Source organism: Bubalus kerabau, chromosome 3, assembly GCF_029407905.1.
Source record: "Bubalus kerabau isolate K-KA32 ecotype Philippines breed swamp buffalo chromosome 3, PCC_UOA_SB_1v2, whole genome shotgun sequence".
In the NCBI taxonomy this organism is placed as follows: domain Eukaryota; kingdom Metazoa; phylum Chordata; class Mammalia; order Artiodactyla; family Bovidae; genus Bubalus; species Bubalus kerabau.
In genome coordinates this window covers 154,604,084-154,625,850 of record NC_073626.1, presented here as the reverse complement: position 1 = coordinate 154,625,850, position 21,767 = coordinate 154,604,084, and the positions used below count along the sequence as shown (strand labels likewise).

Genomic DNA, 21,767 nt, shown 5'->3' with positions numbered 1-21,767 from the left:
TTCTTCTACATCCTCTTTAGGAGCATCATGGGAGTACACCAGTGTTTAAATAGCTGGTTGTACAATACAGGTAAATTTCTTCTTTTAAATAAAAGAAGGAAGAAAGAAAAGGGAAAAGGTGAAATAATAAAATTTAGCAAGTTGATGGCTAGCAAAGTAAACATCCATTATTGAGTTTTTGAAAATACATCTTGGCTTTTGTCTGGAAAATAGAAAACATTTCAGTGGTCATTCCCAGAGGTTTTTCTCATAAATCTTGTATTTTAACAGGTACAGTACAATCTACCGGTAGTGCTAACCTTGTGTATTATGGGAACATATGCAAGGATGCTGTTCTTTTGTTTTTTAAATGTCTATCAGGTTAGAAATAAAATTCATTTGTTAGTTTAAATGTTTTTCATATTTTACCTGGGGTAACCACTAATATATTACCCACTAAGAACAGTTAATATGACTTGTGTTTTAAATCATAAGTTTTTTAGATTTCACATTGCTGTAAGATGATCAACTTAATTGATTTAGATGAGGAGCTGTCAGTTTTTTATATGGTGGTTAAATAGGAAAGAATATAGATTTAAGTAGTCTTTATTATTGCCATCTTTTTAAAGTTTGTTTCAGATATTTGCTGAAAATAATATTTAGGGACATTTTAGCAATTAAGCTTATTAAATATTTTATACAAATGTTTATTGTTTATATGTTTTCCTTTATAGTCTCTATGCTTTATATCTTTTTTGCTGAAGTAGAATATACAAATTACAAATATTAATATATTTATTCTGAACCTATCTGGATTTTAAGGATTGTGGAAACGGATGTACAGGAAATTGTAAAGCTTTACAATGTTTTATTAGGATCAATAATAAATCAGACATAATGAAGATTTCAGATTTATTCCTCATCAATAACTATGAAATTAAGGTAAATTTCATATTAATAATTTGGTTTGATAGAGTCAGACCAATTCATGAAAACAATAGGTTCTAAAAAATACTTTTATTTTATGACCTTTTTTGGGAGGAGTTCGTTTTCTAACATTAAATTTAAAATAGCTAATCTCTTGGTTATTCTCCTCTTGACTCACTTTTACTCTTGGAACATCAACTAGTTCTTTGTGTATTTTGTCCAGAATAGTATTTTAGTTGCTTTGTGTATGTATGGATGGCAGGGTATTCGGTTGATTGGTCAATTGGTTAGTTTGAAGACATTTGATCTCTGATATGGTGGCTTCTTTTAGGATGTGTGGAGATTGTGGACATTTGTTCGTTGGTTTGAATTGGGATCATTTTGTTTTGTGATATGATATTGGGTGAGTTGTATCATTGTTAGTTGGTTTGAGGATGTTTGCTCTGGGTTTGGGTAGCTTTAGAGCAGGTTTGAGAAGCAGTTTGACAAGATCACTTTTAATGGGACAAGAAAAACCTCTCTCTGTTCCAGCTTGGTATAACTTCAACAAGATATGAAATCTTATCTTGATAGCAATCCCTTGGACTGCAAGGAGATCCAACCAGTCCATTCTAAAGGAGATCAGTCCTGGGTGTTCTTTGGAAGGAATGATGCTAAAGCTGAAACTCCAGTACTTTGGCCACCTCATGCAAAGAGTTGACTCATTGGGAAAGACTCTGATGCTGGGAGGGATTGGGGGCAGGAGGAGAAGGGGACGACAGAGGATGAGATGGCTGGATGGCATCACCGACTCGGTGGACGTGAGTTTGAGTGAACTCCCGGAGTTGGTGATGGACAGGGAGGCCTGGCATGCTGCGATTCATGGGGTCACAAAGAGTTGGACATGACTGAGAAACTGAACTGAACTGAAAGATATTATAGCTCTAAATGATAATAAATGCCTTAGATTTGTAAAGGAAGGTATAAAAGCTTACAGTGAGGTAAGTGACAAGGTTTCAACAATTTGAATATTTGGTATCTTTTCACTGAATTGAGTGTTACTCGAAGATATCAAAGACTGCTTTCTTTGGGCACTTTTAGATGATTTGTAAAATTGCGAGGTAGCCAAAATCAAGACAGAATTTATCATTCACATTGTGCAAAGCTTAATGTCAAGCACTCATTTTTCTGTGTGGTTGCATGCCGAGGGTACAGTCTTCCATCCTGTTCTGGTTCTCCAGACTCATCACTTCCCAATTCTTGAGAGCAAGAAGAGCTGTCAGCTATGTCTGGGTTGGTACTGTTTACAAAGCCTGAAGTGCAAAGAACCACAGGAAAGCCACATGGCTCTTTCTCCTTCAGTTCCTCTCTTACCTGTATTTTGGGACAGTTGCTCTAGTTTTGTTACTTAGAGACTTCTCTGAGGGCATGAGAGTGGAAAATGGCTGAAAAATGGCATGAAATTGAACAATTAGAGGACAGAAGAACACAGAGCCCTGTGATATAGTAGAAAGAGCACTGATTCCATTGTTTAAAGACTTGAGTTCAAGTCATACTAGCTTTTCCACCCCTGACGAGTTACTGAAGCACACCTAACTTTGGTTGCTTCATTTCTGAAAAGGATGATAATCTATAGAGTGATTATGAAGTGTCCAAATTTATGTTTCAGAGGAGAAGTTTCCTAGCCTTATGATTCCTGGTGTTAACCATTGCCCATACAGCCCATAGTCTTCCCTATGTATACTGTGTCTATCATCATACAGTAATATGTTTGTCTAATGTCTACTGCAGCCATGAAATTAAAAGACTCTTATTCCTTGGAAGGAAAGTTATGACCAACCTAGATAGCATATTGAAAAGCAGAGATATTACTTTGCCAACAAAGGTTCGTCTAGTCAAGGCTATGGTTTTTCCTGTGGTCATGTATGGATGTGAGAGTTGGACTGTGAAGAAGGCTGAGTGCCGAAGAATTGATGCTTTTGAACTGTGGTGTTGGAGAAGACTCTTGAGAGTCCCTTGGACTGCAAGGAGATCCAACCAGTCCATTCTAAAGGAGATCAGCCCTGGGATTTCTTTGGAAGGAATGATGCTAAAGCTGAAACTCCAGTACTTTGGCCACCTCATGCGAAGAGTTGACTCATTGGAAAAGACTCTGATGCTGGGAGGGATTGGGGACAGGAGGAGAAGGGGACGACAGAGGATGAGATGGCTGGATGGCATCACTGACTGGATGGACGTGAGTCTCAGTGAGCTCTGGGAGTTTGTGATGGACAAGGAGGCCTGGCGTGCTGCGATTCACGGGGTCACAAAGATTCGGACACAACTGAGCGACTGATCTGATCTGATCTGATCCGAATGTCTACTATAGAAAATCAAGTTCAAAAACAAGTACACTCCCAGAGAGTTTAGATTCTAGTTGTATCCGGAGCCTGACTTCAATCCTAGACTGCTTTGATTAGGACATACCATCTTTGGAATGTAACTCACTATCCCTAAGCTGACGATAACTTCCTCAGTCACAAATAGAACACTACTACTACCAATTCAGCATCTCCCTTACTTTTCCCCATAAGACCATTAGCTTTTACACCCATCCTCAGAAAGCTCCCAAAGAATTACTGTCAAAGACGATCAGCTCATGACACAAATCTTTTGAGATATCTACCTTAGTATAAGGGCTATCTCCTCTATTATTTATTAGGTTTTTTAATAATTGATAATTTGGCAGTATGAGTCCTAAGTAATATTGCTTCAGTCACAGAGTGCACACACATATATTTATTATTATATATGATATATACTCAATTCATTCTTAGATAAGAAACTCTTACTGCGTTAGAATGTTTCCTACACTAATAAAATAACAAGTACACAGGCACATAAACACACAAACACATTCTCTTGTTCCCAAAATAGGGAACCCATTGTTGTATAAATAGAGTGACAATAGGTGCTATGAGGACAAGCTGACTTCACAGCCCACTTGTTGCTTCATGAGGCTCTGCCACTTGTTCTGACATCATCTCTTAAATCCTGAAAATAAATCTGATATCAACATTGTATCCATTGTCGATCCTCTCTAGTAACTGGGGAGTACAGGAAAACAAATCATACATCAAGGCCTTTTGCTCTGCTATTTGGAAGAGAACAGAAAAGGAACATCTAGATTCGTAATTTTAAGCACCCCCAGCTCTTTCGCAAAAAGACAGCAGAATTTGTTTCTGTATTTCTTGTGTTTTGAAAATATTTATTGAGGATTTTTTGCATCCTAGTTTTTATTCCAAGAATGCTGAATCACGATCGCTGTAATAGGCCAGAGCAAGCTGTCAGCCCCCACACAAGCTGTTATCAAGACACTCTTGAAAATATGTTCTATTTCTAAACAGTTGAGAAACAATTTTTGAAAAATTATTTATCATAAAACTCTTTCCGATTGAATTGCCCTATTCAATATAGTGCATACTTAATAACCGCCACTTTCCCTTCAAGAGAGACTACAAGGGAAGTGCCTGTTTAGTTAGCCAATCACTTAATTCTTTGTTGCCTAGCATAGGGTTCCATTGTACGTGAAAGACACAGAAGCAGCACTCCCATCCTGAATGATGTGTGCAGTGTTTTTATTTTTCTATTTTGAATTTTATTATTTATTTATTTGTGGTATCAAAATGTTTTATTGAGGGGCTTCAGGGGAGGATCTATGAGCTTGGGAGAACAACGAGATCACACATCCTCGCCCAGCCTGTATATTCCAAGCTCCAGGGTGCCAAAAGTGTGCAGTTGTTTTTAAAAATCCTAGTGGCTATGAAGTGGTTTTTGCTTTTAGTTTAAAAAAAAAAAAAAGTGGAGTGTGTTTTTTGCTTTTAGCCTGTTATATGCCTTAAACTCATACTATTTCCTGAAACTAAAGTTGAAAAGAAGTATAGAGAAGATAAATGAGAATATAGAGAAGTATGCATTTAAAGGTTTTCTTTATTGCTATTCTTTTTAAATGTAAAAAAAAAAAAAAGTAGCCACTATTGGTGGCTGTTTTACCTACAGGTGACATAGACAAATTGAATAGAATTCTTCAATTGTAAGCTGTATGATACCAAGCACAGTTTTGTCACTGTACTTTCTCATTCTGCTCTTTAGTGGTGGCATTAGCAGTGTAGAATCAGCACTTAATAAGTGCTTGACTAATTCTGTGCTTTTTAAGAGAGCTTCTCTAAGTAAAACTGAGTGTAGACTTCAGGGAAAAAAAATTGACCAAGAATTTGACATGTTCTCAGGCCATTGCCTGATTATATGCCTAGTTAAATAGCTTTGGAGACTTGTTTTGAATAAGAAAACTTTCTGCCTGAAGTGCTACCTAATCCCCTTTTTAAAATTTTCATTAACTCCCACCTACTTTCATGTTAGTAATTCCTTCTCTTTTATTGATAATTTTGAAAAGCATGTAATGAAACACATTTATATTAAGTGATTATTGATTTAACCATTTCATTTCTACAGGTTATTTACATTTTCATAGATAGGAAATATAGAAATGAGTAACACGAAGAATGTCTCAATAATGATAACACTTCCAGTGGAGCATTGTTCCAAAGTGGTACATTTTGAAGGGAGAAAAAGGCTTATTGGTCCAACTGGGAAGTCCTCCTTCCTTGGTCTAGGTTCTACCAAATGGTACTGTCTGAACATAACCTGCAGAGCAATACCTTCCAAACATGACTAAGATGCCCTTCTTTTGCAGTTTTCTTTGTTTGGCTGTGCTGGATCTTAGTTGCTGCACTCTGGCTTTCTCTGGCGAGCAGGGGCTACTTTCTAGTTGTGGTGCATGGGCTTCTTATTGTGGTGTCTTCTCTTTTTATGGAGCACAGATTCTAGATTCTGTGCCACGTGGGCTTAGCTGCCCCAGGGCATGCGGAACGTTCCCGGACCAGGTATTGAACCCCTGTCCCCTGCATTGACAGCCGGATTCTCAACCACTGGACCACAAGGGAAGTCCCAAGATTGCCCTTCTTGCTTGATTTCTGAATGGAATGTCTTGGATAATTGCTGTTCTCTGCTTTCTGGACTGAGTCCCATGAACCTGTGCCTTGGCTTACCGATCTGTGTCTAGCTGCTCCTTAGACCATTCCCTACTTGGTCAGTTCTCACACTTCATTCCAGGAATGATTATTCTCCCAGGTCCACTGGCTATCCTACTCAGCATCTTATATTGTAGCCTCATTCAGGCTTGTTTGGATGTTGAAAGTCTACATTCATTTTTCAAAATAAGATATTTGTTTTTTTTTTTTTGAAAAAAGGTCTCCTGGAGAAGGAAATGGCAACCTACTCTAGTATTCGTGACTGGAAAATCCCATGGACAAAGGAGCCTGGTGGGCTTCAGTCCATAACATCACAAACAGTCTGACATGACTTAGTGACTCAACAACAACTATAACAGCAATTACCTATATTAGAATCAAATGATAACCTTGACATACCTGGTAGGCTATAGGAGCATTTTAAATAACTATTCTAGAAGTTATTCCTTTCTAATGTTCGTTTCACTGAAATACCATGAGGAAAGTAGTAATTAATCTGCCCTGAGAATAGAGTTGAAAGACAAAGGAGAAAGAGAGTAACAGAGGCCACTTAAAGCCTCATCAGGAAGGAAGGAAGCAGCAAAAACTCCCAAGAACATCCCAGGATAACTAAATGTGAACAGAATCAACATTCTTTAACATATCCTTTAACATACCTCCAAAATCTGTATCCATAGGTAGCAGTAAGGGGAACAAGAGTGGTGTTAATGATATTGTTGTTAACTGTACTTCACAAAACCCTCGCAAATTTAAGTTGCTATCAGGTCTAACTTGCTCTGATTTTATATAAAACGGGGTAAAACAAAAATAGAATATCCAAGTAGTACTCAGGTTTGTCTTATTAACGAAGTTGCATGTGAAACACATTCTGATAAAATCAATGCTGGTTCAATTACCTCTTAAATTTCACAGTCTCTCCCTCACATTAGATGCACTTTGGACATTTCCACCTCTCCTCCCAGGCTATTCTAGTTCCTTCCCTCTCACCTTCTTTTTCCTGAAAAAGAATCCTCCTTACTTCTTAAGGTTCTTGCTTTGATGCTGCTGATTTGCTTTGATCAAGTTCCATCTCTCCTCACTCTGTACTTCTCATCATAGTTTGCCCACTTGAGAATACACGTCATTAATCATATAGATGACATAGACAGGGAACAGTTCAGGGCTACATATAATCAGAACCAGGGGAAAAATTATAAAGCATTTCTTACTGTTGCTCTTAGTAAGCTGTGTTTTGTATACAAAGACTGCATCTTTGAATAGAAAATGTTTATTGAGTGTTTTCTGTATGCCAGGACCTAGTTTACAAACTTGAATGTACTATTTCATTTAAAATTCATTGTAATTTTAGGAGGCAGATATTAGTATCCCCTAACTATGTATGGGAAAACTGAAGCCCAAGTTGTGAGAATAACTTACCCTGGATCACATAGCTTGTAAGTGCCAGAGCCAACATTTGAATGAAGGAAGTCTGGGTACAGAACTTGCTTTTTGCTACTTCATTATAAAGTACTTACTCTGGACCAAGAATTGTGCAGAAAACTTTTTATTTATCACATTTAAGCCTCATAAATCCCTGAGAGGTAGATATCATTGAGTTCAGAGGATTTATTTGGCTTGCCAGTAAATAAAAGTTCTGGGATAAAAACCTTTTAGGTCCTGGACTCTTTATTATGCCACCATAATACCAGTGTGATTCCAGATGTCACTCATGGATTATGTACAACTATTAGGGGTTGTATTTAATTCATGGGTCATCAGACCAGTTTGTAAAAAAAATGAGCATTGAGCACATATTATCAGCTGTTGTTTTACAGCTTTTGACTTTGTGGAATATTTTTCATATAACTTGTGTCGAGTTCATTGTAGGGAAGTTTTCTAGTATATCAAGGTTACAGGTACTGGAGTCAACATGAGTATACACAGTGGACAGTTAATAAGTATCCTGAATTGACATTATTAAGGGACATTGGAGAGATTGCCAGTATTTAGTAGTCATCAGAGTCAAATCTCATGACTTAGACTTGATCCAAGTTTGCTCTGGAAACAAAGACATTTGATTTGTTTTTTGTAGTAAATTCCTTTGCTTAGGCTAAATATGCCTGAAGCATTTAGTACTGTTCACCTGAATTTCCCATGACACTTTAATCCTGGAAACAATTATCTGGCCACTGGATGCCACTGTTGCTCAACCAGACATCACAAAATGGGAATTCCTGTGGCAATATAATATTAGCCAGTTAAAGATCATTGCTGGCATTATTGATGGTGGATTTATGCTTTTAAACTATTTTACTTGATGAATGTAATCTGTCCCTTTTTAAAAGTCCACTTGCTGGGGGCAAGTAAAGTTGAGAAAATATGTAAATAAATGGTTACCAATGAATTTTTGGTATTTGTTGCTTTCAACTACTCTGCTATGAAAATACTTCTTTTTGTTCTTTTCCTGCTTAGTGTACTGTAGCCGACAGTCTCCATTAGTTATCAGCTAATGTTGCAGAGTTAAGACTAAACAAGGTGTCATGGCCTTAAGCGATTAGAAGGGCCTCTTCATCCTCACAAAGACCCTGGGGTGGAAATAGTTTGCATGAACAGACACTGGAATTTTATTCAGACTCACCAAGCACTGCATTGCAGATTGAGGGAGTTACACAGCTTCTCCATTTATACTAGGAACAAATAAATTAAAAATCATTGTATTGTGTATCTTTAAAAAGCAACATAAAAATTGTGTGTGTTTGAAAAGATCAGACAAGGTTTGGAAGTAAAAAGCTGAAGTAATAAATAAACATGAGGTCAGTTTAGGAACAACCATAATTGCTTTGTATGACAAGATTTGCATAGCAAACACTTCTGATTAATGTACAGTGAAGGCCACACGAGTGGGAACCAGCCTTGGTATCTTTCTGGGATCTGTGCCTTCCAATCTTGAAAGTGTAGTTTTAGCCAGTACAATTAGTCATTATTTACCAAAAGGCTGATAGAACCACAGTTTCTATTTAAATATTTGAAATAATTATTTTTATCTTCCAGCTATGTTGATTTTATTTCTGTGGTTAAAAAAAAAGTGCCAATTGTACATTAATAGTGAATTTCCATTCGCTTCAAACATATTTAGAAAACAGGCAAAAGAGTTTCATCAGGATGACCCTTTTCCAGTCATAAATTTGAAAATATAATTGCGTATATGCATCAAATATTTCAATTACATAAAACCATGTATTATTTTCTAGAATACCTTTGTGTCTTCTTGTTGACTGCCTTTTTAATTAACACTCTGCTATCACTGATTATTTGCTGTCCTTACCTAGGGTCAAATGCAGTGCTTAATACAGTGAAACCTCATTTTTATTTTTTCCCTTCTTCATTATAAATAAAATTATCATTATATTCTTTCAAAAACACAATCTCTAGAGGAAGGAAAATGTGGAAAAGTATAAGGGAGGAGATCATACTTCTAGAAATATTTAGTTTGGTGTCTTTAAACATCAGTGTCTTACTGAAATGGGAAAAAGTAATAGAATATAAATTGTACCAGATAGTAGAAAGGAAATTTTTTCATTTATTGAAAAAATTTGGGTGAAATAATGGATATATGTGTATACATATATGTAAATATATGTAAGTGACTAACATGTATTCATTTCACAGCAAATACTAGAAAATAAGGTTGTATATACTTAAATGTAATCATGTTAAGACAAAATGAAAATTAGTTTTCGATTTTGTGGTAAATACTACCACTGATTCATGCTGTTTAAGTAATATTTTGTGAGGATTATGATTCAAAGAACATGATGACAGCATGCAGAACAGTATTCTGAAGAGAAATATTAGCGAGGCAGACAACATCTACAATAAGTTTTGTATCTTTAGTATCATGCGTAACATCTCCAGAGAGTTGCGTGTGTGTGTGCTCAGTCGCTCAGTCATATCCGACTCTTTGTGACCTCATGAACTGTAGCCTACCAGGCTCCTCTGTCCTTGGGATTCTTCAGGCAAGAATAATGGAGTGGGTTGCCATGCCCTCCTCCAGCGGATCTTCCCAACCCAGGGCTCCCGCAATGCAGGCAGGTTCTTTACTGTCTGAGCCCCAGGGAAGCCCAACCTAGTGGGCTGCGGAGTTCCTAAATGGAATGATAAGTAGATGCACTAAGACAACTAGTAATTCCATTTGTCTCAAAGTATTCATTTAACAAAGTCAAATTAAGTTGCAAGAAACAGACCTCTCCTACCCTTTCACTCTAATAGATGACAATAAATTATCACAATTGTTTTATTTTCTTCCAATATTTGATTAGACAAAGAACATTTTTCTCTCTCTATCAACGTTTACCCTATAGCTACATAAAAAGAATGTGGAGTCAGTATGCATGTAGTAGCTAAGAAAACTATTACCTTATATCATAATACAAGTTAATTTAAGTTTATTGAAAATATACATAAAATACACACATTCTCAATTATAAAACATTATACAGTATAAGCAAACATATATATATATATTTGTTATATATATATATATAACATATAACATATATGTGTATATATATATATGTCAGTTGCTCAATCATGTCTGACTCTTTGTGACCCCACTCTTAGCTCGCCAGACTCCTCTGTGCACAGTATTCTCTAGGCAAGAATACTGGAATGGGTTGCAATTTCCTTCTACAAGGGAACTTCTCAACCCAGGGATTGAACCCAGATCTCCTGCATTGTAGGCAGATTCTATACCATCTGGGCCACTAGGCAAGTCAACTGTTTACACTGTTGTTTTTAAATTAGTTTTATTTAAAAAGTAAATTAGGCTTGGGATTTCCCTGGTGGTCTAGTGGTTAAGAGTCTGGGCTTCCTTCCACTACAGGTGACAAAGGATTGATCCTTACTCATAGAACTGAGACCTCACATGCAGAGTGGCTGGGGCAAAAAATAAAAAAAGTTAGTCTCACAATGGAAAATCAGAATATGACATTACATACTGTTAATACAATGAGTTTAAATTGACTGTGTATTTGAGAAATTGTATTGTTTGAAAATTGTTTAATTCAGTTCAGTTCAGTCGCTCAGTCATGTCTGACACTTTGAGACTCCATGGACTGCAGCACACCAGGCTTCCCTGTCCATCACCATCTCTTGGAGCTTGCTCAAACTTATGTCCATCAAGTCAGTGATGCCATCCAACCATCTTGTCCTCTCTTGTCCCTTTCTCCTCCTGCTTTTAATCTTTCTCAGCATCAAGGTCATTTCCAATGAGTCAGTTCTTCACATCAGGTGGCCAAAGTATTGAAGTTTCAGCTTCAGCATCAGTCCTTTCAATGAATATTCAGGACTGATCTCCTTTAGGATGGACTGGTTGGATCTCTTTGCTGTCCAAGGGACTCTCAAGACTCTTCTCCAACACGACAGTTCAAAAGCACTAATTCTTTGGCACTCCGCTTTCTTTATGGTCCAGTTCTCACATCCATACATGTCTACCGGAAAATCCATGTTCCCAATTATACTTAGGTAAAAGTTGCATTGAACAAAAAATATTTCTCTAAATTTATATTGCTTTATATTTTTTCCTTACTAAGATTATTTTTGTAAATGTAGATGTTCTTACGTCCGATTTGAAATATTATTCAGCTAGACCTTTCTTCATCTAAATAGAGCTTAATTGAATACTGATGTTTTGCAGTGAGTTAAATATTATCAGCTTTTGGAATATTTGTATCTTTCTTAAGCCATACTGCTTTGATCGAGCAGCACAAAGATGTTTGTTGTATCAGCAGTTTAAATTTTCAAAGGTGGATGGGAATCAAGCTATGCTCATGATTGGATTTCTTAAATGAAAATCTGAGACTTCAGAAATAAAGATGTTTCAACCAGTGTTTTTTTTCCTAGAGTCTTCATGGACCTTAATGGCAAGTCAAAAGGGAAAACATTTGTAGATTGATCAATATGGTGATAAATTAGTAACTATCTTTCTGTAGAAAATACGTAAATACCACCATACGTCCTTTCATTGCTACTTTCTTCCTTGTCATCAAACCTAATGAAAAGTCTAGCTTTTGGCCTTTTCCTTTTTTTTGGCTGTAGCATGCAGCTTGTTGGATGTTAGTTCCCCAACCAGGGATTGAACCCAGGCCCCAGCAGTGAAAACACCAAGTTCTATCCACTGGAATGCTAGGAAATTCCCTGCAATTTCTTTATTGTAATTTTTTTTTTTTTTTTTGCTACTGATTTGTGAGATTCAATCATTCTGATAGCTTCTCTACCACATGCGTGCTAAGTCACTTCAGTTTCGTTGGACTCTTTGCGACCCTACAGACTGTGGCCTGACAGGCTACTCTGTCCATGGGGATTTTCCAGGCAAACACACTGGAGTGAGTTGCCATGCCCTTCTCCAGGGGATCTTCCCAACCCAGGTATTGAACCTGGTTTCTAATGTCTCCTGCATTGGCAGGTGGTTTCTTTACCACTAGTGCCACTTGGGAAGCTGCTACTGGTGAGTTGTAGCATTAAATGTTTTGAAACATGGTATATCTTCAGTGTTAAATAACCTGGGAATGTAGAAAATTGTGATACATTAGGAGTCAGGACCAAGAAGAGAAACTACCAGACGTCTTGGGCCTCCTAACAGATTTTCAGAGGTAAGGAGAGACTAGGAAAAGGTAGAGTACCGAAAGAATTAAAGAATTAAAAAAAAGGAAACAGAAACTGAACATGCTGAGAGGTAATTGATCAGGCAAGGAGGTACAGGCTATTAATGTGTTGAGAGAAGAAGACTCTATAAGCTTAGCACACTTTCTAAACTAGTAGAACCTTTTCCCTGAAGCTTTGAAGATTCACGCATCCCTATACAAACCTGAGAAGAAAATATACGGTTTCTAAATTATGACTTCAGTTGACTATTTGGCAGGTGTTCAAGAAAAATTCTAAGAACTCTTTGTGATCTTAGTCAGAATAATATCCACTTGTGTGTGTATGGCAAAGTAACATTAGATTCTTTTGAGAAATCTTTTTTAACCTTAACATGATCAAGCTGTTTGCTGAGTTAAGAATACAGAAGGAAGGAAATGCAACATAAGAAGCTACCTGAAAAAATAACAGATGTTACCTTGAATCAGATTTTAGTCTCGGTAGAGCCATAGCCTTGATAAGTAACCTCACTAAGTTAATAAATTTATGAATAAATGGACATGCAAAAATAGAACTATCCCTTTTGTTCTTAGATTTCAATTGGCAAAAGTTATTAAAGGGTTGCTTTGCTTTTAAGCTTACAAGGCAGTAGAAAAAGCTGTGTGGGGCAAAGGACTTAGTTGAAGAAAATATATAAAGCAGAAACACAACAGGAAAAGGCCTTACGAGGGAAATCATTTTTGCATAACTTCTTTGCAAAGACTACTCTGTCCACCAGGCTGAAATTGTTTTGCAGTTTCAACCACAAACAAAAAATGTCTGTAAGGACTAGGACAGACATTGATGAATGGATATGAAAGCAACACAGATATGATTTATTTACATTTAGTCACTCCTCCTTAGCATTTGAAAAATTACGGCTTCAGTTCAGTTGCTCAGTTGTGACTGATTCTTTGCAACCCCATGCACTGCAGCACGCTAGTCTTCCCTGTCCATCACCAGCTCCCAGAGCTTGCTCAAACTCATGTCCATTGAATTGGTGATGCCATCCAACCATTTCACCCTCTGTCGTCCCCTTCTTCTCCTGCCTTCAATCTTTCCGAGCGTAAGTGTCTTATCCAATGAGTCAGTTCTTCGCATCAGGTGGCCAAAGTATTGGAGTTTCAGCATCAGTCCTTCCAATGGATATACAGGGCTGATTTCCTTTAGGATTGACTGGTTGGATCTCTTTGCAGTCCAAGGGACTCTCAAGAGTCTTCTCCAACACCACAGTTCAAAAGCATCAATTCTTCCGTGCTCAGCTTTACTTATGGTCCAACTCTCGCATCCATACATGACTACTGGAAAAATCAAAGCTTTGGCTAGACGGACCTTTGTCAACAAAGTAATGTGTCTGCTTTTTAATATGCCATGTAGGTTGGTCATAGCTTTTTTTCCAAGAAACAAGCGTCTTTTAATTTCATGGCTGCAGTCACCATCTGCAGTGATTTTGGAGCCCCCCAAAATAAAGTCTGACACTGTTTCCACTGTTTCCCCCTCTATTTGCCATGAAGTGATGGGACCAGATGCCATGATCTTAGTTTTTTGAATGTTGAGTTTTAAGGCAATTTTTTTTCACTCTCCTCTTTCATTTTCATCAAGAGGATCTTCAGTTCCTCTTTGCTTTCTGCCATAAGGGTGGTGTCATTAATTAAGGCTTAATCATGCAAATAAAAGAAAACATTAACCAAAACCAAAATATTCCCAGGGAAATCCTCTTTGAATATTAAATTAACTAAAGTAACAAAAACATTTCTTTAATGTATATTTATGAATTTTTTAAATGTTTGAAATTTTAAATTTTGTTTTTAAGCTTTGAGACATTGAACATCACCAAAGTATCAGAGAATTCAAAACTCTTGGGTTAAGAGCAACGATGTTATTTCAAGTGCTAGTTAATAAAAAGCAGCCAACCAAAGGCAAAAACACGGCATCTGTCATCTGCTTGATTATCATAATACTGAACTTGATTGGTATTTGTATCTACCAAAATTTCTTGGCTATTAGAATAATAAAGATCCAGAGTTTTGAGCAGTTCACAGTAACATTGTGAAGGTTATTTGGATATTTTCCTAAGACCATTTAATATGTGGCTGTGTTGGTGCCCCAGATGAAGTATGTAGGAGTGAGTGGGGAAAAGGGAAAGAATATAAGAAGTAAATGAAATCTGTGGAAGTTGTGACTTGTACTTAGTAAGTGATCAGTAAATCATAGTTTCATAGAGTCTCAGATTTGGGACATAACCATTCCTTTCTTTAACGATGAGGCAAAGGGCTCAAGTGTGTGAAGTGAGTTGCTTATGATCACCAGATAACTTAGAAACATAGTGAGTAAGATGATGCTGGCCAGGGAGGGAAATTAGAATTCTGTATTTATTTCTAAATGTTCAGAAGACTAATGATTCATGACAGGTTCTTGTTCTCTTTTCTTGCTTGGTATTTGTCCCAAATATGTGAACTCTGAGATTAGTGTGTTTCTTTCTCCTACCAGTAGTATTCTGCCACTCATGATGTCAAGATTCTCCCTGAATTCTACCTCAATGGAGGAAATGAAGTGAAACAAAGAGGATATGGGGGGCAGCAAAGGCCAAAGGAATTTCTCTGCTGGGGTTATAACTTAGGCCAGGGGAAATCACGAGAAACTGGGAATGGAAACTGATCAGCATGAGCCTTATCAAGGTATCTTCTTCAGGGGATATGATGGTCTGTATCTCTCTCAGGTTAGAGGAGTTCCTTTACCATGCCATGCTGTTCTGGCTTCAGATAACCGAACTGAACTAGCTTAAGAGATTTGAACAACATAGCCACCAGAAGAGCCTGAATATTTTCCACACCTACCTGATCTTTTGCTCCTTTCAAACAGCAACTTCTTTCTTTCTCACTGCACCCTGGTCATCCCTACATAGAAAGAAATATAGACAAGCCACCTCTGGACTTTCATATCTCAAAAGCCACCTCAGAATGACTGAAAATGAATTCTTTTTTTTCCCTTGCACAAAAATCCAAGGGGAGAAATTCATTGGGAGTCACCCTCTCTCATCTGATCAATAGTGACCAAGGTATTTTAACTTGTCTAACTTGGAACTTTGAGTGTCTCAACTTAGAATGACTCACTTGAGATGGAAAACAAATGATAGTAGAAATAGAAAGAATTAATCTTTGACTCTGGCTCATGACTTCTACTTTCTCACTCTTCCTGTATGCCCATACAGAGTACCACCTTCCTATCTAAATCTCTGGGCTCTCATATCAAATTATTTGAGCTAGACTCAGGATAGACCAGTCACCATCGAATAGAATGCTCTTTTTGAGTAGGGCTTTCATACCAATTCATTCCATAGGCTAGTGGTCAGATACACAACTTTGGCCAGGTATCACTCAATCAGTTAGAACCAGGAAAATGGGATCAAGCCTGAACAACTTGAGGATTAAAGGCAAATCACAGATGTGTCAAGTCTAACGTAATTGGTGGGTGTCTTGTATAGGTTGTCTAGCATCCAAAATATATATAAGACCAATTTTTTAAAATCAATGAATATTAACTAAAATACCTCTTTTACCAAGAATTACTTTAGATACATGATTGAAACCAAAGTATATAGAAGAGTTCCTGCCCCGACAGAACTATCAAATTGATGGAGAGTAAAAACTATTACAATGGACTCAAGTAGAAAAAAAAAAATCCAGAATATTTAATTTTCCCTTCAATTTAAGCTAAAATACACTATTTATTTCTTCATTTCTTTAAAAATAATTGTTGTCAGAAAGAAGACTTTTTCAATACATAAATTTAAGTTTTTCCAAAAGCAATACTTTAAAAAAATCATTTCTGGGGAGAGGTGGAAATTTTTAAAAGAAGTAGTTTTCATGGAAGAGAAGTGTTTGAGAGTCATTCTAAGAAACACAAGGGGATTTAGGGAAAGGGGAGTAGAAAGAGATTGAAAGAAAGAAAAGAAAAAGGGAAGAGGGTGAGGAAAAAAGGGAAGATGGGTGAGAAAAACAGCAAAGATAATCCCAAAGAGCAGTGTGAACACTTCTGCTGCAGTCAGTACCACTGGCCAAGTCACCATCACCTGCTCAAGGCTTAGTTTCTTCTGGCCCTGTGCTACTTCTGGATAAAGCTGCATTCTCAGCTTGTTTGGCCTCCTCTCTGTTCCTCTTACTTGCTGTGGGCCTAAGAAAAGGAAGGCTCAGGCCTCTTGGAAGAAGCTGCTGTTTCACTCTGTTCCAACTCCATGCAAATTCTTAAGGGACAGGACTATAGATAAAAGATGTGGGGGAGGAATAGGAAGGTCTCAAATGATGAGTGAGGAGGCAGGGTGGCTTAATTTTTAAGCTCCCCTGATACTTTTTATTTATGTAGTTGCTGCTTCTAGAGAAGCTGAAAAGGGAAAATAATTCATTCATAGAACGCCTGTGCAAATAGCAAACCAATAATCCTCTACCCTCAGGAGGTTCTGGCCTTTGTCCTGGGTACAGTTTCAGAGTTGTAAAAAGCAAGGGATATGTGCACTGATATGATCCAATCCCATATGTTTTAGACCAAGAAGAGTCCAGAAACTCCTATGGCTAGCAATGACCTCTGGAGGTCGTGGAGTGTGAACATGGAAGAGGACTAAAGCAGGATCCACTGTAGAATAAACCTAATTATTTAAGGTTGGTTATATCCTAACATTTGCCTTTTTTCAGACTGAGCAGCTCAGCCCTGGGACAATTTCTAGCCATTTAGAACTAAATTGGTGGCTTTGGACTAGAATCTGCTTAATGAGAATGAACCTAAAACCAAGTTGTCCTAGAGTCCAAGGAAAAGATGAAGTGACCCCATAAAGTCTAAAAAATCTAAAGATGCAGTTCTACAAAAGTGAAAGTCTAGTTTGATCAATTTGCGAGCGTGGGAACGATGGGAGAGACTGTATAGTTATATAGGCTGGAAAAAGAGGAGTGCTTAGATTCCCAGGACTACCTATTCCGCAGATGTTAGCAATTACTGAACCAGCTTTTGAACTACTGTCTGAATGTGAAGCACGAGGAAGTAGGAAGCCAGGTAGGCTAATACAATTGAAGCAGCGTATTCTTTTCTTGTATTTCTAGGGCAGGTCCAGTCTGTGGATGAGCACCGTGGAGTGTGGAGTAAATTGTGATTTTCTGGCTTAAAAAGAAAAAAAAAAAGTTTTTTGTAAGCATCTCTCAGGTGGTCTGCACGCTTTCCGGGCCAGCTGTCCGGCGTGTGTTTGGGAGGGGGGTGGTCTCTGATTCAGTTTATGGCCTCCGGTGAGCCCTTTAAATCCAGCTTCCCCCGCCCCCACCACTAGGCTCCCAGCTCCCTGACAGGTGTTTTCCCAACTCCTGAGGCCCACGATTTTGGGGAGTGGCTGAACCAATAAGATTTCCCTTTGGGGGGGAGGCGTGGCTAGTTGGGTCAGAGCGGGGGCGGGGTTTGCGCGGCTGAGCCGAGCCAGCCTGGTTGCGTGGAGGGTTGTTTTACCCACCGCCTGCCCCACCCCCCCACCAACCTTTTTTTTTTTTCCTCCCGGACGGAGTCTTATTAATTTCTCGGTGGGGCTGCAGCTGGAGACCGCGGAGCGTTGGAAATGACGCTCGGAGCTTTAATTACCGCAGCCGCCGGACAAGTGTGAAGAAAGCTGACAGCAAAAAAAAAAAAAAAAAAAAAAAAAGGACAGGATCGGGGGTGAAGCGAGAAGCTTCCCCCTCCTGCCCCTTTCCTCCCAATTTGGACTGGAGGTGCAAGGAAACTGAAAAGGGAGTCAAACAGAGTCGGGCTGGGGGGAGAGGCCGGAAACCTACCGCCTGTTTGCAATCAACTTTTTTTTTTGGAAACCCTTTTCCGAACCCTTCCTTTTTATTGTTGACCAACCAGGGAGAGAGAACGAGAAAGTGAGGAGGGAGCGAGAAAGCGGAGGCTCACACGGGGACGTAGCTGCCCGGTCCGGCTCGGAGCACCGCCGCACACCCTCCAGTACATTCCCACCCGCGCGCGCCCTCCCGCGCACCCTCTCCTGGTCCTCCGGGTCCGGGCCCTAGACCCGCGGACGCGGACTCGGTCGCCCGCGCTCGGAGCCGGTGCACCGCGCGCGCCAGTGCCCCTCGCGCCCCCACGCGCGCCCGGCCGAGGGATCTCCTCTGCGTGCCCGAAAGGGGATTATGCCATTTGGACATGTAATTGTCAGCACTGGATCTGAGACTTCCAAAAAATGAAGCTGGCGACAGGACTGTGGGTCTGGGTGAGCCTTCTCCTGGCGGCGGGGACCGTCCAGCCCAGCTCTTCTCAGTCAGGTGGGTCGCGGTCCTTCTCGCGCTCCAGGGGTTGAACCTGCTGCTGCCGGCCGAGCGGCGCCTGGTGGCTCCTCGCCCCCTGCGCCCTTATCCCAACCAGAGACCCTCTCGCTCTCCGGCATGGAGGGACCACGTCACCCGCGCCTCTTCCTTGTGTTTTTCGTTCGCCCCCTTTTCTATCCCAAACTTACCCTCTGCGTGGGCATGTGTTTTATTTATCGCGAAAAACCACTCTGCGCCCCTTTCTCCGTCCCCTTTCTCTTTCTCTCTCCCCTTGTTTATTTCTCGCGCGTTTTCTTCGAGCCTCTCTAAGCCGCATCCCTTCTGGTAGCGCCTGTTGTGCGGGACGTGGGAGACCCAAAGCCAGAGTCAGAGGAGACGCTCCTTGCCGCGTCTGCCTACCCCCCGCCCCCGCCCGCGAGGGAAGAAGCCTCGGAGAAGCGCTGTCCGCCCGGGGCTCCGGGGCAGGATTGGGGTCCCGGGGCCGTGGCAGCTGGGCTCCGGGGAGCCGGAGGGCAGTGGGGAGAGGAGCTCCGAGAGCCGGCTTTGCACCTGTGTGCGCTGCCCGCGGCCGCTGCGTCCCTGGCCGTCCGAGCCTGCGGGGTCAGACCCGACTCGAGCCCAGCCTGGGAGCTGGAGCACGGCGGGACGACACGCCTCGGCCGGGGGGCCTGGGAACACAAGGCCTCCTCCGCTGGCGTCCCCAGCCCTCGCCCCGCGGACTAAGGGGGAGCTGGCTTGCTTGCTTGACCTTTTTTTTTTTTTTTTAAAAGGCTTGACCGACTTAAGCCGGGAGCCCGGCCTTCCCGTCGGTTTCTGTGTTTGGCTTCAGGAAGAGTTTTTCCTGTAGTTCAACTTGCTATTGGCCGGAGTCCCTCCAACTTCTGTTTACTGCCGGGCGCGGCTGCTGAGCCGACCCGTCAGGCGAATTGATTGAACCCAAGGCGGGTGCTGCGGCACTGGGTGCGCTACCACTGCTGCCCGGAGAGCTCGCGCCCCGGGACCCCGCGGGGCAGGAGGCGAACTGACCCCCGGGGAGGAGGCGCGGCGGGGCCCGCAAGGTGGGTGACAGCCTTTGCGGGCCCAGGGAGCTCAAAGTTTCTGACACTTGTTTCCTGGGGATGAAAGTGGGACAGAAAAGGGCCAGGAAAACCGGGGACTGACGCGGCCAAGGGGGCCCTTTTGGAGAGCCGGGGAGATTTCCGGAACTATACGGGGCTGGTCGCGAGGGCGTGGGAGGCACCTTGAGAAGATAAAGCCCCCGGGGAGTGGCGAGAGGGAGAGAGAGTTTCAGGCCCTCGGAGGGTGTCCTTCTGACCTCACCAAGAAAACAGCGCGCTGGAGTTTTCCCGCTCCGCCCCCGCCGCCTCCCCCCGCTCCCCCCTCGCCTAGTAAATAACAAGTTACAATCCTCAAGCCTTTCAAAATGACCTTCGAATGGCACAATGTGCGCCGTTTGTTCTGGCCGTTTGCACCCTCCCAATTACTCCGAAATTCTTCATGCATACCAGGTCCCGGGCTCCAGCCACCTCCGGAATTACACCAACACCGACTTGAGATTCCAAGCGGCCTCTTAGATACATCCCTTTTTATCTCCCTCCCCATTCCGCGTCCCTTCATATTTCCCCTCAATGGGTTGATTATGCACATTGACCCATTCAGAAGCAGTTGCGACTGACACGCAGGCTTAGCCGAGAGGAATTTCCACCGGGCGACCTACTGGGGGGCTGTCTGGTGCAACCTCTGCCGCTGGGGGACCCGGCTGCGAGTTCGCAGCGATTGGGTATTAACTGTGCGGCTCGGGCTTGAGCTATGCCGAAAAGCCCTTTTCAGAATTTCTGCAAGGAATGTAATCCAAATTAGTTCTGCAGCTGTCCTCTTCCTCGTCTCCGGCGACACCGGCTCGCACCCTCGCTGGTCTCTTCTCGCTTTCCCCCCGTGAATTGTCAGACCCACACAAGTGAGCCCATTTAGAGCGCGAGGATTAGCGTGCCATTGTTGTTCCGAGTGTGACTCTGTACTTGAAATTCTGGGGGCACAAAGGCGAGCCTCACTTGTTCCAAACACAAAGTGATCTAGATGAAAGGGCCGCACAAAGAAAAGCTCCCGGTTGCCTCCCTGGTATAATTTCAACACGCAGGCTAAGGTGATCCACTGGAAACTGTAAATGCCTCCAGGACACCTTTTTTTTCTTTTCCCAATCTTCCCCATCCCCACCCTGCCGCACCTGACAGGGAAAGTTCGGCTGGTTTTAATGTGGTGCTTTTATAAAACCAGGTTACGTTCTGGGGTATGAGTGAGGCTCTGTATGTTTGTGGCTGTGAATGTATGGCTGTATGTTCCCAAGTAAATACATATTGCGTGTCTCCCCTCTCGCGGTTAGCCGTCAGTAGCAGTTTGGAGGAGTTTGTTTTGGTCCAAATGAGAAATTAAGTGCGGATAAGTAAACTAAGCTGCCAGAGGGCGACAAGATGTTGAGTGAATTGCTTTTAGATGAAACAAATTAAGGAAACGAGGGAAGACAATCTGCTTCTCGCATTATTAGACACGCTTGGAGTTCAGGGGAAAGTGGCATATTTTTGAAATGCTAATTTCTTAAGAAGCAGAAGGAATGCACCTTATTTACTGCTGTATGTGAACAGAATAAAAATATGAGTGGGCAGGGTTCTGTTGTATAGATCTAAGATATAAAATAGTTGTATCTGAAGAGGGCATGTTCTTATTTTTCTCTTCCTTAGGGGAAAAAATCAGCGTTAGAGAAGATTTTTTTGTTTGTTTTGTTTTTTAGTATTCTGAAGGACTTCGTCTCATTTTGAGTGATTTATTTTATCGAAAAATATTATAGCCAAGAGCCCTTTATATG

General features: G+C 40.9%; 1 protein-coding gene and 1 long non-coding RNA gene across 9 annotated transcripts in view; one reads left to right on the top strand and one right to left on the bottom strand.

Annotated features, from left to right (window-relative positions):
* Positions 1-14,698: 14,698 nt before the first annotated feature.
* On the bottom strand, positions 14,699-20,507 carry LOC129646722 (uncharacterized). Of its 5 annotated transcripts, none has more exons than XR_008712137.1 (4): positions 20,413-20,507; positions 19,096-19,238; positions 18,124-18,252; positions 14,699-17,759 (listed from the first exon to the last, which is right to left on the bottom strand). It is a non-coding gene; the product is annotated as an uncharacterized LOC129646722 (long non-coding RNA). The 5 variants fall into 5 exon arrangements; XR_008712139.1 differs by lacking the exon at positions 20,413-20,507 and adding an exon at positions 20,228-20,250; XR_008712138.1 differs by lacking the exon at positions 20,413-20,507 and adding an exon at positions 20,148-20,236.
* Positions 18,267-21,767, top strand: part of ERBB4 (erb-b2 receptor tyrosine kinase 4) — a 1,293,114-nt gene continuing 1,289,613 nt past the window's right edge. For 2 of the 4 annotated variants that reach the window (XM_055573359.1, XM_055573357.1), the window contains exon 1: positions 18,267-18,904. In XM_055573359.1, the coding sequence (XP_055429334.1) occupies positions 18,823-18,904 (82 nt within the window). In that variant the 5' untranslated portion in view covers positions 18,267-18,822. The remainder of the gene's footprint in view (positions 18,905-21,767) is intronic. The other 2 variants (XM_055573360.1, XM_055573358.1) reach the window with 1 other exon arrangement.